The 18,680-nt window shown below is 47.9% G+C and overlaps 1 protein-coding gene across 1 annotated transcript in view; it reads right to left on the bottom strand.

The window, feature by feature from the left end:
• Positions 1-15,489, bottom strand: part of LOC142292160 (uncharacterized) — a 32,111-nt gene extending 16,622 nt beyond the window's left edge. Inside the window, exons 1-3 of the mRNA XM_075337318.1 lie at positions 15,404-15,489; positions 13,348-13,412; positions 1,228-1,278 (exon numbers count right to left, since the gene is read on the bottom strand). Coding sequence (XP_075193433.1) covers positions 1,228-1,278; positions 13,348-13,412; positions 15,404-15,410 — 123 coding nt within the window. The 5' untranslated portion in view covers positions 15,411-15,489. The remainder of the gene's footprint in view (positions 1-1,227; positions 1,279-13,347; positions 13,413-15,403) is intronic.
• Positions 15,490-18,680: the final 3,191 nt, after the last annotated feature.

Genomic DNA, 18,680 nt, shown 5'->3' with positions numbered 1-18,680 from the left:
GTCTTATAGAAATGTGCTCATCCTTGTTCCCATCCTGTATAATGTGCCCAATTCTTGTCCCCATCCTGCAGTAGTGTGCGCCAACCTTGTTCCTATCCAGTAGAAATGTGCCCTGTCCTTGTCCCCAACCTGTGTACTGTCCCCATACTGGTCCTCATCTTGTTGTAATGCGCCCATCCTTGTCCCCATCCTGTAGTAATATGCCCATCCTTATCCCCATGCTGTAGTAATGTGCCCCATCTTGTAGTAATGTGCCCATCCTTGTCTCCATTCTGTAGTAATGTACCCATCCTTGTCGCCACATTATACTAATGTGCCCATCCTTGCCCACATCTTGTAGTAATATGCTCTTCCTATAGTAATGTGTCCATCCAGTAGTAGTGCCCATCCTTGGCCCCATCCTGTAGTAATATGATCATCCTTGTCCCCATCCTGTAGTAATGTGCCCATGCTTGTGCCCATCTTGTCCCCATCTTTTAGTAATGTGTTCATCCTTATCCCCTTGTAATAATGTTCCCATCCTTGTCCCCTTAGAGTAATGTGCTCATCCTTGTCCCCATACTGTAGTAATGTGCCAATCCTTGACAACTGTAGAATTGTGCCCATTCTTGTCCCCTTGTAGTAATGTGTCTATCCTTGCCCCCTTGTAGTATTGTGCCTATTGTACTCTTGCAGTAATGTGCCCGTATTGATAATTTTCCTGTAGTAATGTCCCCTTCCTAGTCCTCTTCTTGTAGTAATGTCCCATCCTGTAGTAATACCCCCTATTCTGTTCTTCACATACACGTAAAAAAAAGATTCTTCTCACCTGTCCACAGTTCCCCCATGTCCTCTTTCCTGCTTCTTGTAGCTGCAGGCACATGGACCCCTTGACGATTGCAGCTGCAGCAAGGGGCCACACCGCCGTAAGCGCTTTTTTCAGAAGAATTTATTGCCAGTGTTGCGCAGAAAAGCTCTTTGCTCAGCTATGGCAATGGCAGTGACCATCAGAGACCAGCTGCTGACTTCATACACTAACGCCAGCTGTTGGCCTCAAATTGGCCAGCGGCTGCCATAGGTATACCTGTGCAGAGAGCTTCTCTGTGTAGCACCTACAATACATTCTTCTGAAATAAATACGCAAGAAGGAGCCTCAGGAGCCGTGTGCGGCCTGCAGCCAACGTGTTTGAGACCCCTTTTTTAGACAATCTACTAATTTACGGTAATCTATAATACTACACAACTTACTTTTGGGTTTTGCTGACAGCAAGTTGTGTCATCTGCATCTGGAGATTGGGTCTTCATGTAAAAAAAAAAAAAGTAAAAATTAGATATTTTGGAGGATATTGGTGACTTATCGTGGCAATATCATTGGCTGGGTTTACACCCAGTGGATTTGCTATACATCAGTTGTGGATAAAGAAATGGAAATCCACAGATGTATTGCAGTACATTGGAATGCCAATGAATATAATTTCACAAAAACATGCAAGAAAAAAAGTCAAGGAAGATTTAAAGTCGTGTTTCAGATTTTTCATTGTGTGATTTTATCATTGCAACATATGGAGGTCAAATAAATTTCACTTTGTGTTAAACAAACATAATAATTCCAAGAATAATGGCAACAAAATGTTATAATATTAGTAAAAAATATTAATAATAGTAGAAGAAAAAGAAAAATCGTCCTAAAGCTGTCTAATGTAACTCTTGCTCTTTCTTGCATTTTCATTTACTGGCAAATGAAAAGTATCAATGATATGACACGCCCGCACAGGGGGCTGGTGTGACTCGTTACCGGGCAGCGGTTCTGCTCCTGGGGCGCCACGGTGGCGAGGTCCGATTATGGGACCCCAGCAGTGTCGTTTAGGAAAAAGGAAGGGGATGATGACAGTTTATTTGTGACGCCACCTGTGTTATGCGGCAAGTTAGGTGCCGCCTCTGCGGGATGGGGACCTCTGAGCCAGATGGTGACACAGCTTAGATGGTGCAGCTCTCGACAGGTAGACCTGGGCCCCAGGGTGCATGGGGGTAGTAGTAGTCTATGATGGCGGAGGCGGACGATCGGGAGACGCAGGCGAATACCGGAGCGACACAGGGATGCAGTCTCAAGGTCTTTACTCACTTTAGCGGGTTCCAAGGTAACACGACATGCCAGTGACTGCCTTTGGAGTGCTGGGGTTTCACTGTGATGGGCTCCAGCTGATCCCGGGTAGTTCAGAGGTCGAGTCCGGTGCACCTTTCTTAAGTGTAACTTCCCTGGTCGTCTTCCTGCGCTTGCTTCTCCCTCCTGCCTTATGCCCTCGCTCACTGAACCTGTGCCAGTGGACCCTGTTGTGTGGCGTGAAGCTCTATCCCTTGGCCCTTTTGGGGTCACCTTCCAGCGAATTCATGTGTGGATGTGGCTTTGGTGCTTGCAGTCACCTCAGCTGCTGGTTTTACTTGTGGAGTACGTAGGTTCTTCTCCTCTAGCCTAGGGACCAGTCCCCGAGTTGCGGCCAAGTCCTTCCACCTGTAGATTATATGTGGTTATGGCACTCCCGTAGTCTCTAGGACCCCTTCTGTCTGTGCCTGCACTGAGCGGTACCAGCTTAAGGCCACGGGTCTTTGCTCCTCCACTGCTCCTCTCCTTTCCTTCTTTCTCCACACTCCACGACTGTCTGTCTATTGCCACTCATAACACGCCACCCTCCCGGTCTGGCTTCGGGTATAATCACGCCCTTACCATGTCTGATGAGGTGTTGCTGAGTGAGAGTGCTGTGTTTTGTGTGAACCGGTGATGACCTCCTCCTTACCCAGGATGAAATACCACACCTCTGGCTGAGGTGCAGAACCTCTGTCGCGACTGAAGCCACAGGTACATAGAATGCTTTTGCTACACTTAGGCCTCATATGCATGACACATGACATTGGATGTCTTATATACAACATAATGTAATGTTTGAAAGTGAGGTCACAAAAATAAAGATCAGCTTACGTGCAGATTGCAGGGATTTATGCTGTGGAAAAGCAATATACAGCATTTCTCGAAAGTGTTGGCACAATTGAAATTGTTCTAGAAAATTAAGTATTTCTCTCACAAAATGATTGCAATTAGACATGTTTTGTTATACAGATTTATTTCCTTTGTGTGTATTGGAACAATACAAAAAAAATGAGAAAAAAATTAAAAAATTGGACAAATTTTTACGCAAAACTCCAAAATTGGATAGGACAAAATTGTTGGCATCCTCAACTTAATATTTGGTGAATAAATAACTGAAATCAAACGCTTCCTATGACCATCAACAAGTTTTTTGCACCTCTCAACTGGAATTTTTGACCACTCTTCGTTTGCAAGCTGCTACAGGTCTCTTATATACCAACAGCAAAGATCTCTCCACAGATTTTCAATGGGATTTAGACTATTGCTGGCCACTTCAGAACTTTCCAGCACTTTGCTTACATCCAGTTCTGGGAGCTTCTGGAAATTTGTTTGGGGTCATTGTCCTGCTGGAAGATCCATGACCTAGGTCGCAAACCCAGTTTTTTGACACTGGGCACTGCATTGCAACCCAAAATCCTTTGGTAATCTAATTTCATGATGCCTTGCATGCAGTCAATGCACCTGGTGCCAGAGGCAGCAAAACAAGCTTAAAACCTCTTTGAACCTCCACTTTTGACTATAGGTACTTCATTGGTTTCTTTGTAGGCCTCATTCCATTTTCGGTAAACAGTAGAATTATGTACCAGAAAGCTCTATCTTGGTTTCATGTGTCCACAAGACTCTTTCCCAGAAGGATTTTGGCTTACTCACGTACATTTTGACATACTGCAGTCTAGCTGTTTTATGTCTCTGTGTCAACAGTGGGTTCCTACTGGGTCTCCTACCATAGTGTTTCATTTCAGTCAAATGTTAACTGAGTGTTTGTGCTCACACTGATGCATCCTGAGCTTGCAGGACAACATGAATTTCTTTGAAGCTTGATTGGATCTACTTATCCACCATCTGGACTATTCGGAGTTGCAAACTTTCATGATTTTTTTATGCTATCCATGGCCAGGGAGATTAGCTATAGTTCCATGCGTTATAAACTTCTTTATTTTGCATACCATTGACAAAGTAACATCAAGATCTCCAGAGATGGACTTGTAACTTTGAGATTGTTAATATTTTTCAACAATTTGGGTTCTTAAGGCCTCAGACAGTTTTCTTCTCCTCTATCTGTTCTCCTTGCTTAGTGTAGCACAAACAGACATGCAATGCACAGATTGACTCAACTTCATCCCTTTTTATTTGGTTTCAGACAGGGTTGGTCTGGCACTCCGGGGTAGCGGGGAATCCCCTGGTAGGCCCCGGACCCTCAGTGGGCCCCCGTGCCTTATATAGTGCGAAGTGGATGTACAGGGCCGCGGGGCCGCCTGTGTCTCAGAGCCAGCGTTTTTTGGTGGGCAGACTGGGCAGCTGATCCAGGACCCCCATGCTCTGAGGGGCCCCCAGCCTTTCAATCATTAACTTCAGTGATCGTACAAGTTCTGTATGATCACTGAAGTTTCTGCAGTTGCCGTACCTCACATGTGTGTCATGTGACTCACCAAAGGTCCGAACGCTGCACTGCGGGAGTCCCCAGGCCTGCATCGATGAGGTGGAGGTGCAGGACCTGGAGATCGCGCCGGTATTCAAATGTATGCGCGTCATTCAGGCACGCATACATTTGTACAGTGCAGCCAGTGACAGGAGGCAGAGCAGCGTTGCTCAGCCCCACACCGCGACATACCCGGGGCCGGGGTTGCATAGGAGGAGGATGCCACAGGACTGAGACAGAGGAGCGCATCTCAGTCCTGCACCAACATGCCATCATCACCAGGGCCGCAGCTGCAGGGATCAAGAGGAGGACGCGCAGGCACAGGTAAGCGCTCCAGAGGAGCCGAAGAGGACGTACAATAATTTTATATGGGCTATGGTGGGGGAGGTGTGGTGTTATTTCACAAGGGGCATTAATAAGCGGTGGGGGACTTTATGGACCACATTATGGGTCAGTGGGGGACATTATAGGGCAGTGGGGGACATTATAGGGCAGTGGAGGACACTATAGGGCAGTGGGGGGACATTATAGGGCAGTGGGGGACAATAGGGCAGTGGGGGACACTATAGGACAGTAGGGAGCACTATAGAGCAGTGGAGGATACTATAGGGCAGTGGGGGACATTGTAGGCAATGGGGGACACTATAGGGCAGTGGGGACACTATAGGGCAGTGGGGGATATTATAATGCAGTGGGGGACATTATAGGGCAGTGGGGAACATTACAGGGCAGTGGGGAACATTACAGGGCAGTGCGGGACATTATAGGGCAGTGGGGGACATTATGAAGCAAATTGGGACATTATAGGGCAGTGGGTGACATTATAGGACAGTGGAGGACACTATGAGGCAGGGGGGACACAATAGGGCAGTGGGGGACACTATAGGGCAGTGGGGGACATTATAGGACAGTGGGGGACATTATGAAGCAAATTGGGACATTATAGGGCAGTGGGGGACATTATAGGGCAGAGGGGGACATTATAAGACAGTGGGGGACATTATGAGGCATCAAGGATTGTGTAAGGCAGCATAGTATAATGAGGAGTGAGGGGGGAGTTTATACAGGGATGTAGTATGGGGGAGATATTATATAAAGGGCAAATATTGAGGGGACATTATGGAAAGGGGCACTTTGTGGGGCTATTTTGGAGAGGAGCAGTGTGTGGGGGATATTTTGTGCAGGAAGCAATTAACAACCCCTTCTCATTCCACTTGTTTTCCCAGACATTATTAAATAAAAGGGGCCAGGATTGACGTACATTATTAGTTTATGGTGGCACGTGGAGCATAATTACTGTAGGGGCAAATTAGTGAAGAAATATAAGTTAATTTTGCGGATACTGTCTCCATTGGGGGAACAAGAGTCTGACATAGTGTAGAAATTGGGGAAATAGTGAGGAATGTGCTCTGGGAGTGATCAGGTATCGGTGACTGTTATTTTCTGCAGAGTCGCATTGTCGCGGGCGGAGGAGGGGACGCCACGCTCTTCCTCTGCTGCTCGGGTCCGGCCGCCGCGGCCGCTGCGGCCTGCTGCTGCTCGGTGGCTCGAGCGATGAGCCGGATCCCGGGGACTCTAGCGGCGCTCCTCGCCCGTGAGTGAAAGGGGGTTGTTGGGTGTGGGGATGGTTTATTGTCCGTGACGCCACCCACGGTTGTGGTGATTTATTGGCACCACCGCTGCTCTGTATGGGGATCCCGGGAAGGATGGTATGGAGCAGCCAGTTGTTGTGTTGCCCCTCTGTGGGTAGGGGTTGGTGATCCCGGGGCCCAGTGATGAGATGAGAGATGCAGGGCCTGGTGGGCGCAGGGACGCGGGGGCAGCGCTGTGCCTTGCGGCACTGTGGTACTCACTCAGCCTGAGACGTTGACACAGTTTTACGGTAAACCACACGGCTGGAAAGATGGTTCCCACGGACGGCTGCACTTGCTTTCCCAGTAGGTAACGGTGATGTCCCTTTGACCTGCACCTAGTGTTTCTGTGTTGGTAGCGATGGGTTCCCACCGGTAATCCGCTCCCCGGCTTGGATATGGGCCTGGAGGAGCCCTGCTTTGCCCGCAGACGCTGGCCCCGAGGAACTGGTGCCCTGGCGGTGGCGGTGTTCCTCCTTAATGGTTGGCATTTTGCCTTCAGTCGGGACTTGGTTGTTGGGGGATCGACGTCCCCTTCACTGACGGATTTGGCAAATTATGGCGACTCCTAGCCTTGCCGGGGTCCGAGAGGCCCCTGCCCTGGTGCTGACTGTCCTTCGTATACTGCTCCAGACCGCCGGGCCACTACCCGTCCGCAGTCCTTCCAGCAACCTCCGAGCAGTCCCCCTCCAGACGATCACCGCTGTTGCTGACCTTGCTGACACTGTCCTGCACTTAGCCGGACCAACTTCAGGTCTTTCTACGCTCACTTTTACTCCTTTCTTCTTTGCTCTACTACCACTTCACTTTCACTTAGCTACTCTACCACTTCCTTCTACTTTCACTTCCCTCACTGTTCTCAAGCTCTTCCCTGAGCTGACTGCCTGGTTCCTCCTGCCTCTAGGGCTGTGTACTCCTCGGTGGGCGGAGCCAACCGCCTGGCCCACCCCCTGGTGTGAACATCAGCCCCTGGAGAAAGGCAACAAGGATTTTAGTAGCTTTGGTGTTCCTAACTGGGATGTAGGGTGTGGTGGTGTGATGACCTGTGACCCCTGGCTTGCCCAGGGCGTCACATTCCCCCTTAGCAAAATGCAGACCGTCCGCGGGCTGCCCGTCCAACACCGGTTTTATTTTCTGTAAACGTATAAAAAGTAAACATATAAAGCATAACATCATCCCACATGGGAGGCACATTTCTTAAACGTTACTAAACGGTTTTACGGGTACGGTTTCCGCTCTCTCCCACCCAAGCAACCTGGCCCTGATGCTGCCCCTAAAATCCAGGCAGCACCCCTTGACCCACAGTCCAGCACAAGTTACCCGAGCGGGATCTGTCCTTCCCCTCCAGAGGGTAGCCACCGGTTCCTTTGGTGGCTGGGCCCCAGCCTGCTCTGCTGAGGGCCCTCCCTCCAACCTGCCTCTCTGGAGGCGGCAACTGCGGAAAACGGTACGGTAAAACAACTTATTTACAAGACACTTAACGTTTGTGGGTGCCCTGCAAGTTCACGGGCTTGTCCATGGATAGTTCCCATGCTAACTTTTTAAACGGTCCCCACGGGGACAACGGTGCAGGCTACGGCCGGTTCTCTCAATCACTGTAGACAATCTGGTGAAGCTTCGGTAATCATCTTATCATCATTTTTGCAAACAAACAACTCACACAGACTTGTGGTCCCAACGGGGACTACTGCAGCGGGCATCCGCTGCCCTTGAGGCGGCTACCACCGCAGGGGGTCGGCCCACTCCGGGACCGAGCGGTACATGGGGTTTTCCTCCCACTGGCAGTTCAACCCCGAACCACTAACAGCCGTTAGGAATGGCGGCGCAGGCGGCATGCTTGGGACCTCTTCCTCCATCAACGACATTCTCTCCGGACCCCCAGCCGCGGTGCTGATGTCCATCTCCCACTCAATCAGGGCCGGTTCTGGGGTTTGGGTGGACTGATCGCGACGCGGCACGGCTGCAGCGGGCCCTTGCTCACGGGCCCCCACTACGGCAACCATCCTTCGCATCTCTGCCTTCCAATCCATCAACTGCTGCAGGCTCTGCGCCCTCACCTTCACGCAGAATCGGCCCAACTCCCGCTCCAGCCACGCAGCGGTCTCTGCGGGGAGCTCACCTGGGCCGCAGTCCTCAAAAGCTACTCCGCCTCGTTTCCCCCAGAGCTTGGGTACTCCGGTGGCGGGTATTCCCGCACTCCAATTCGAGGACGCCGCCATCTCTCCATCTGCGTCCCCCTTAGCTTCTTTCCGGCCCCTCCTTTATTGGGGCGGAGTTTTGGCCTTCACGCCTCTGCTACTCGAGAAGACGCTCGAGCGGGAACTTTTCGCGCCAAAGATGGCGACTTCTGGAAATTTTCAGCCGGATACCTCCGGCGGTTACAAGGCGCACCTCTACCCAACGGCAGAGCGGTAAGATCCTGTTCGTGACGCCAAGTTGTCGCGGGCGGAGGAGGGGACGCCGCGCTCTCCCTCTGCTGCTCGGGTCCGGCCGCCGCGGCCGCTGTGGCCTGCTGCTGCTCGGTGGCTCGAGCGATGAGCTGGATCCCGGGGACTCTAGCGGCGCTCCTCGCCCGTGAGTGAAAGGGGGTTGTTGGGTGTGGGGATGGTTTATTGTCCGTGACGCCACCCATGGTTGTGGTGATTTATTGGCACCACCGCTGCTCTGTATGGGGATCCCGGGAAGGATGGTATGGAGCAGCCAGTTGTTGTGTTGCCCCTCCATGGGTAGGGGTTGGTGATCCCGGGGCCCAGTGATGAGATGAGAGATGCAGGGCCTGGTGGGCGCAGGGACGCGGGGGCAGCACTGTGCCTTGCGGCACTGTGGTACTCACTCAGCCTGAGACGTTGACACAGTTTTACGGTAAACCACACGGCTGGAAAGACGGTTCCCACGGACGGCTGCACTTGCTTTCCCAGTAGGTAACGGTGATGTCCCTTTGACCTGCACCTAGTGTTTCTGTGTTGGTAGCGATGGGTTCCCACCGGTAACCCGCTCCCCGGCTTGGAGATGGGCCGGAGGAGCCCTGCTTTGCTCGCAGACGCTGGCCCCGAGGAACTGGTGCCCTGGCGGTGGCGGTGTTCCTCCTTAATGGTTGGACTTTTGCCTTCAGTCGGGACTTGGTTGTTGGGGGATCGACGTCCCCTTCACTGACGGATTTGGCAAATTATGGCGATTCCTAGCCTTGCCGGGGTCCGAGAGGCCCCTGCCCTGGTGCTGACTGTCCTTCGTATACTGCTCCAGACCGCCGGGCCACTACCCGTCCGCAGTCCTTCCAGCAACCTCCGAGCAGTCCCCCTCCAGATGATCACCGCTGTTGCTGACCTTGCTGACACTGTCCTGCACTTAGCCGGACCAACTTCAGGTCTTTCTACGCTCACTTTTACTCCTTTCTTCTTTGCTCTACTACCACTTCACTTTCACTTAGCTCCTCTACCACTTCCTTCTACTTTCACTTCCCTCACTGTTCTCAAGCTCTTCCCTGAGCTGACTGCCTGGTTCCTCCTGCCTCCAGGGCTGTGTACTCCTTGGTGGGCGGAGCCAACCGCCTGGCCCACCCCCTGGTGTGAACATCAGCCCCTGGAGGAAGGCAACAAGGATTTTAGTAGCTTTGGTGTTCCTAACTGGGATGTAGGGTGTGGTGGTGTGATGACCTGTGACCCCTGGCTTGCCCAGGGCGTCACATTCCCCCTTAGCAAAATGCAGACCGTCCGCGGGCTGCCCGTCCAACACCGGTTTTATTTTCTGTAAACGTATAAAAAGTAAACATATAAAGCATAACATCATCCCACACGGGAGGCACATTTCTTAAACGTTACTAAACGGTTTTACGGGTACGGTTTCCGCTCTCTCCCACCCAAGCAACCTGGCCCTGATGCTGCCCCTAAAATCCAGGCAGCACCCCTTGACCCACAGTCCAGCACAAGTTACCCAAGCGGGATCTGTCCTTCCCCTCCAGAGGGTAGCCACCGGTTCCTTTGGTGGCTGGGCTCCAGCCTGCTCTGCTGAGGGCCCTCCCTCCAACCTGCCTCTCTGGAGGCGGCAACTGCGGAAAACGGTACGGTAAAACAACTTATTTACAAGACACTTAACGTTTGTGGGTGCCCTGCAAGTTCACGGGCTTGTCCATGGATAGTTCCCATGCTAACTTTTTAAACGGTCCCCACGGGGACAACGGTGCAGGCTACGGCCGGTTCTCTCAATCACTGTAGACAATCTGGTGAAGCTTCGGTAATCATCTTATCATCATTTTTGCAAACAAACAACTCACACAGACTTGTGGTCCCAACGGGGACTACTGCAGCGGGCATCCGCTGCCCTTGAGGCGGCTACCACCGCAGGGGGTCGGCCCACTCCGGGACCGAGCGGTACATGGGGTTTTCCTCCCACTGGCAGTTCAACCCCGAACCACTAACAGCCGTTAGGAATGGCGGCGCAGGCGGCATGCTTGGGACCTCTTCCTCCATCAACGACATTCTCTCCGGACCCCCAGCCGCGGTGCTGATGTCCATCTCCCACTCAATCAGGGCCGGTTCTGGGGTTTGGGTGGACTGATCGCGACGCGGCACGGCTGCAGCGGCCCCTTGCTCACGGGCCCTCACTACGGCAACCATCCTTCGCATCTCTGCCTTCCAATCCATCAACTGCTGCAGGCTCTGCGCCCTCACCTTCACGCAGAATCGGCCCAACTCCCGCTCCAGCCACGCAGCGGTCCCTGCGGGGAGCTCACCTGGGCCGCAGTCCTCAAAAGCTACTCCGCCTCGTTTCCCCCAGAGCTTGGGTACTCCGGTGGCGGGTATTCCCGCACTCCAATTCGAGGACGCCGCCATCTCTCCATCTGCGTCCCCCTTAGCTTCTTTCCGGCCCCTCCTTTATTGGGGCGGAGTTTTGGCCTTCACGCCTCTGCTACTCGAGAAGACGCTCGAGCGGGAACTTTTCGCGCCAAAGATGGCGACTTCTGGAAATTTTCAGCCGGATACCTCCGGCGGTTACAAGGCGCACCTCTACCCAACGGCAGAGCGGTAAGATCCTGTTCGTGACGCCAAGTTGTCGCGGGCGGAGGAGGGGACGCCGCGCTCTCCCTCTGCTGCTCGGGTCCGGCCGCCGCGGCCGCTGTGGCCTGCTGCTGCTCGGTGGCTCGAGCGATGAGCTGGATCCTGGGGACTCTAGCGGCGCTCCTCGCCCGTGAGTGAAAGGGGGTTGTTGGGTGTGGGGATGGTTTATTGTCCGTGACGCCACCCATGGTTGTGGTGATTTATTGGCACCACCGCTGCTCTGTATGGGGATCCCGGGAAGGATGGTATGGAGCAGCCAGTTGTTGTGTTGCCCCTCCATGGGTAGGGGTTGGTGATCCCGTGGCCCAGTGATGAGATGAGAGATGCAGGGCCTGGTGGGCGCAGGGACGCGGGGGCAGCACTGTGCCTTGCGGCACTGTGGTACTCACTCAGCCTGAGACGTTGACACAGTTTTACGGTAAACCACACGGCTGGAAAGACGGTTCCCACGGACGGCTGCACTTGCTTTCCCAGTAGGTAACGGTGATGTCCCTTTGACCTGCACCTAGTGTTTCTGTGTTGGTAGCGATGGGTTCCCACCGGTAACCCGCTCCCCGGCTTGGATATGGGCCGGAGGAGCCCTGCTTTGCCCGCAGACGCTGGCCCCGAGGAACTGGTGCCCTGGCGGTGGCGGTGTATGTGGTATTACTGTATTGGTCTTGGTATAGTGGATTGTGTTGTGCATGGATGTCACTTTTACTCTCTATAAGGGGGAGAGTATTTCCAATAGAAATTAACTACTTAAACATTTAACCCCTCCCTGTCCTGTGATTATTACACTGCAGCACATATGCACTTATAGAGGTTCGCCAGTCAAAACAAGTAATCGCCTCTTATAAAGCCACGTGCACACAGTATTTGCTGAATTTTTTACCTCAGTGTTTGTAGACAAAACCAGGAGCGGTAAAATCAGAGGAAAAGTATAATAGAAACTCGAGCATCTCTTCTGTGTTTTTCACCCACTCCTGGTTTTGGCTTCAAATACTGATGTAACATACTAACCAAATACTGATCGTGTGAATGTGGCCTAAGGATAAGTGATAACTTATTCATCAGTGGGGTCCGATTGCTGGGACCTGCACCGATCTGTAAAATGTGCAACTTTTATCCCCATTACATTGGAGCTCATGTCTGACTCGACCCCTGATCCATTCATTCTCTCAGTGGTTGTGAGTGCTGCACTTGTTTTTATCTGACCGCCCCAAAGAGAATGAAGCTGGTTTCACACATCCCACCCCACAGAGGATGAATGGAGCTGTGGTCACACACCCCAGCCCAAAGAGGATGAATGGAGCTGCGGTCACACATCCCACCCCACAGAGGATGAATGGAGCTGTGGTCACACACCCCACCCCACAGAGGATGAATGGAGCTGCGGTCACACACCCCACCCACAGAGGAAGAATTGAGCTGTGGTCACACACCCCACCCCACAGAGGATGAATGGAGCTGCGGTCATACACCTCACCTGCTGCGAAAAGTTCCCCAATCTTCCGATCGGTACGGTTTCCACTGGTCTGGTTCCACCAATCAATAAGTTTTCACCAAATACCTCATTACTGCAAACTACTATAATTGTACATTCCAGTTATGGTGCACAATATAGATGTGCAGGAGCCACCTGTGTATACAGTCAACGCTCCACTATAGCAGGGCTAACGCTAATAGGTGTTTATATTTAGCTGTAGGGAGGGCCCCTGGAGTCAATTCCCCTGGTGGGCCCCAGACACCCTAGTCCGACCCTGGTTTCAGGTGTGATTTTCATATTGTCCAAGTTGTTTACCCACAATTTTGGAAAGGTGCCTACAATTTTCTTCAAACCCTTTTTGGGGATTTTGTGTGAAGTTACATCCAATTTTCCTTTTTTTTCCCTTTCTTTTTTTATTTTGTTCCAATAAACACAAAGAAAATAAATATGTGTAATAGCAATAATTTTCTGGGAGAAATACTTCATCTTATGGAACAATTTCAAGGTTGCCAACACTTTCGAGCATGACTGTAAATGCATATGCGATTTTTATAATTTTATTCATTTAAATGAATGGGGAAAATCTACAAATAAAACACATTTGCCCTATTTTTAGTCTCATAACTATAACATACGGCACCATATTTACTTACTGGCATTAGAAAAGTTTCTGATATAAGACAGATCCATACAAGAATAAGCTTCATTTTGGATACTTCTGTGGACAGATCACAATTGTTAAATGCTGATGCATTTGAAACTTGTCTTTCTTTCCTTGAATATAGTCATTCTTACCAATTTAAGTTTTATCACATAATTGGCACTTATAACTTGTATTTTTACTTTATAACACCACCTTATCATTCTCTATAAAGACTACTATTTTAGCGTAAGGCAAGTGACAATTTAAGGCCAATATTTTTCAAGTACTACACTAGCCGTCGAGAGAATACATTAACATATTCAGCAACAGCTCAAATTACAGAGAGTACACCTTAAGGTTATTTTTTTTTTTCTGTGGTTTATTGTTATCATTACTTTTTTTGTTTCTGTCTGCATTCCACAAATAGAATATGCAGAGGTGTAAACACTACACCACTAGACCTAAGATACTTGCAAACACATAAATAACTTTAGACCATTTCACTAATTTTTATATGATCTGTTATATAGTTATTTTATTTTTTTCAATGGCAACAATGATACTTATACTTGTATATAACCAAAATTTCAGATATTTGACACACCAAAAAGAATGACATTTAATTATTTTATTGAGTACTATGCTGCAGAATTTTCAGTAAAACTATTCCAAAGAAAATTCTGAGACATTGAACATTATGAATTTTATGTTAGAGTTGGTTTCCTATTGAGAAGGCGTTTTATGGGCAGATTTGCCACTAATGTGCTGAACCATTTAAAAAATGTGCCAAAATATTATACATTTTGGTGCATGTCTAGCTTTATACTGATTAATTACGTATATTATGCACTTTTTGTGGCTCTTTTGATAAGGGGTGTCACTTAAAGAGCATATTAGCATAGATTAAAATGCAGCAACATGCACAAAATTCCACCAAATTTTTTATGGAAAAAAAGAGGTGCAAAAATATTCAAAGATTCATCAAATACATAATTTAGAATGAGTCACAGCTATAATTTTGGTGCATTTTCAGACTGTCTGATTTAAGTTTAAACTGTCTAAATATTGAACAGAATTAGTAAACCTGCTCCAGACACAATGTGCAATTTGGAAGGGTCATGTTCGGATAATAATATTATTAATAATAATAACTTCTCTTCCATTAACCCTTGAAATCAAGCAGTCACAATATGCTCTTTTTAGACTCTGAGGTTAAAGGGAATCTGTCATACTAAAAATGACATCCGGTCTGTAGATAGGATGGTGTAGAGAAGGAATTGATCTAATGGCTATACATTTTTAAGGAAAAAGTTTCAGAAAACTTAAATTTCATTCATTAAAATTTGGGGTGTTTTTAGGGATATGAATCCAGTGGGCGGTTCTACTCAATGACAGTCTTCCCTGTATGAGATAGCTGTCAATCACTGAGTAGGACCGCCTATTAGACCCATATGTATACAAACAAAAATGATTTCAATTAATAAAATATGAGTAATACTGAATCATTTTTAACAAACTTAATATTATTCTGCTCAATGTTTAATTGTCTATGCTGTGTTGTCCACAATTTTACAATATGACAGGTTTCTATTAAAATATGCCACCTTTGTGGTCTAATTTTGTGCATCAAAAGTATACTAAGCTATAAATACAGTTCTAATAAAGTGCAATTGTACATGGGAAATTTTTGAAAATTGATTATGGCATTGACACTCCAAGAATTTGATCTTTATGAATTTTATTTGGTAACAAAAGTAAACTCATTGTAGAAAATTATAAATGCACAACAAAATAAAAGTAATACTTTATGGAGGACTTATAGGAAAAAATGTAATGTAAATTTAAAATTGGACAGAAAGGCAATTCTTCAAGTTAAAAGAATGATGTATATATTTTAGACTGTTTTATATTACCTTGTGATATATACTTGTGAAGATACTAGTTGTTTTCATGCTAATAATTATTCAATTTTGAATTAAAAGGACTAATTTCAACCATTCTAATACTAAAATATCACTATACAAATAAAATACAACAAATACAAGCATATATAACAAATATTTTACCTGTCATCTCTTATTGCTTTAATCCTTCTGAATTTGTAGACTGAATGTTTATTTCAGAGATTTAACCATGGGGACAGCCAATCAGATTTGTGTCCCAGGAGTCCAAGTCACCAGCGTACATAAATGTGACAGGGTTATTTCATGCTTAAAAATACATCTGTGGTGACAACAGTTAGAAAGAAAACAAAACAGCATATTGAAAAATAAGGGATTTCACAGCCTGTGCAATAGAAATGATTGGATTATTTTTAGACCTAAATTCCGTGTTCTGTTAATATCAAATGATGAAATTTTCCTTTACGTAAGAATTTTGGAGAAGTAGATGAGCTGGAGAATACAAGTGCTAACCGCAGTGATACATAGAGAGATACTTGTGGTTTACTACACCACAAAACAATGGAAAGTGAACTCAATAATTTACTACATTTAGACAAATGAAAAGTGTAAATCTCGGGTGTTTGCATAGCTAAACAATTTTCCAGTCACTTGACCATTTTTCCAATCACATTTTATTAATTAAAGGTCCATAAAATATGCAACTTTTTTTTTCTTTTGAAATCAATTTCCAGATACACATAGATCATTTCCTGAAAATCTTAATTATAGTCTAGTATTTGAAGGGCACTAACCACAATCACAAACAAATTTTTCATTATACTTTTTCTGGTAACAAAATACTTTCTCAAGAAGCAAGATCCCTATTTATAGCTAAAATAAAATTAACATTGAACTAATGACCCAATTAATTATAAACCTGTTATTGAAGCTGAGATATAGAATACATAAAGTATTTAAGCTTTGGGTAACGCCCATACCGGTGTCCAAGCACTGTCCTTTCCCCTTCCTCCGGTGGGAACTTCGGCCCTCTCACTTGTATGGCGGTCCTGCGATGGTTGCCCATTCCCTGGTCCATGCTGCGAGCTCCCGGAGGCTGTGTACACCTCACAGGCCTCCTGGAGCCACCCAAAGGTTGCGTGCATGGACACACCCCTTTTCTTAAAGGGTGAGTGCACCTTGAGCTGCAAGTAAAGGCCCTGTCACACACAGAGATAAATCTGCGGCAGATCTGTGGTTGCAAGGAAATTGTGGACAATCAGTGCCAGGTTTGTGGCTGTGTACAAATGGAACAATATGTCCATGATTTCACTGTAACCACAGATCTGCCAAAGATTTATCTCTCTGTGTGACGGGGCCTTTACCTCTCATCTTGGCTGAGAGGCTGCTGGTATTTAAGACACTTCCCTCTTAAGGGAAGTGTCTGGGCAACGGGTTAGTCACGTTACTAGTTCTCAAGTCCCTTAGTGCTGCTGCTGATATTGTGCTGTGTGCTTCTGCTGCTAACATTGCTTTATATTTCAGTGCTGAGTCAGTTTGCTCATCTGCAGCTGCCGCTACCATCCACACTGACTGGCTAACATTTTACCCTGCCACTGCAAGTATCCACACCGGCTGCTGCTGACGCTTTTACCTACAGACTTTACTGTGTCTGTGGCACCAGCTGCTGTGGAACTGCTGATTCCCTGGGGCTGCCCTCTGCTGGCTGCTTACCAGTGCGTGTACCTGCTGCCACCTCCGGTGGCATTAGAGAAGACTCAGTGGTTGGTCTAGTTTGCTCCCCCAGTGGACCCACTAATACAGTGATTGTTTTGCGAGCATAACACTTTGTCCCAACAAAAGGGTCCTTTTATAATAAGGTTCCTTTGATAACAATAGCTATTGTGGGTTAAAGTTGTGCATGAAAGGTACGCTATACCACCAATATATTAATAATAAATGACAGTAATACATGGGACATTTTTGAAAAATGTTTGTTATTGTGTAAAATATTGATATATTAATTAAAGGGCTGCATTAAATTATTTGACAATTGGGATTCATACCACTATGACCACCACTAATGACAAGAAAAGGAATACTGCATTTCCCATTTGAATTTTGTACCAGTAGAATATACATATTGCCACTCAAATCAAAGTATTTGCATCTAATGAAGACAAGTACAGGTCTTTGTTATCCCTCATAAAGCCTTCCAATGGAATTGCAGTGCACATGCTCAGCTGCCACTCCATTGACGTGGAAGACATGCTGACCCATGCCCATAAGTGGAAGTCAAAGCTGTAGGTTTTCAGCAATCAGACACTTAAAAGTCAATAAGTGATTTAATTTTGAGAATACCTCCAACTTTGCAATGTATCTCTTAAAAAAATATCTCTGTTTTCAAGAAAAGTCTATTAGAAGTGGACAGTTTCCGAGGCAAGGAGTGCACAAAGGCTCTAAAGTTGGTTCTGGCCAGATTCAGAGCAACCTTTTCCCTGGACTGCAGAGGCAAAGATGCCTCAGTTAGCCATGCACACAGTTCAACTGTCAATGTTCAGGAGTGTGTAGCGCTCCTGAATACATGAGGGTGCTACAGGGAACTGTATCCTTACCCAGGATGCAGAGCATACCCTCCCATGGTTCTAGGTACGTAGGAAACCGGTGTCACTTCCATCAGCACCACAAACCCCAACCAACACCTCACATCATGACCTGTCAGACACATCAGTGGGTTGGTCTAGCTGGAACAGAGCCACCCACCTAGGGGTCAGGCAGACTGGTGGGAGGGACCAAGTGAGACTAGAGACAGCTCTCAAAGAGAGAGGAGCTGGAGTGTTAGCTCCCGGGAAGGAAAGCTAGAAAGACCGAAGTTGGGTCACAGACAGTTGTCTTGGACAAGAGGAGTCGGTGACCGGGTGCAGGGATGTCGGTCTGGGGTGCGACAGATGCGGTCTAGGAGGGACTGCAGGCACCAGAGAGGGACCAACAGAGCTTACCAGTACCAAGCACGCTGGGGTACAGGACCCTAAGTCAGGAGCCGATTCAACGTCCTGACAATTAACCTGCAGAGGAAGGGGGCCATCAGGGACCTTCCCAGAGCTCAGAGACTGAGGGCATCAGCACAACGCGGGGGACAGGGTTTTCCAGACAAAGCAACCCACTGAAGTCCCAAGTGCCAGCCCTTAGGAGCAAGACTTCACTTAAAAACTGAAGAACTGGACCTTCAGGCTGCCAATAGTAAACATCCCGCCCACCTCCTTCCTTCCGCACAACAGCCAGGACGCAGGTAAGGTGATGTTCCTCGCTCCTACGGCTTTACACACAGCGATGTGTGCTGCCTGATGGAACGAGGAACAACATCGTACCGTCGCTGCTGTGAAATTATGGAAATGTCGGACCCTACACCGATAATACGATAACGACGCTTTTGCGCTCGTTAATCATATGTAAAAGGATTCAT

Source organism: Anomaloglossus baeobatrachus, chromosome 1 (genome assembly GCF_048569485.1).
Source record: "Anomaloglossus baeobatrachus isolate aAnoBae1 chromosome 1, aAnoBae1.hap1, whole genome shotgun sequence".
Classification (NCBI taxonomy): domain Eukaryota; kingdom Metazoa; phylum Chordata; class Amphibia; order Anura; family Aromobatidae; genus Anomaloglossus; species Anomaloglossus baeobatrachus.
The sequence above is the reverse complement of the archived record's forward strand: the minus strand, read 5'-3'. Positions and strand labels throughout refer to the sequence as shown.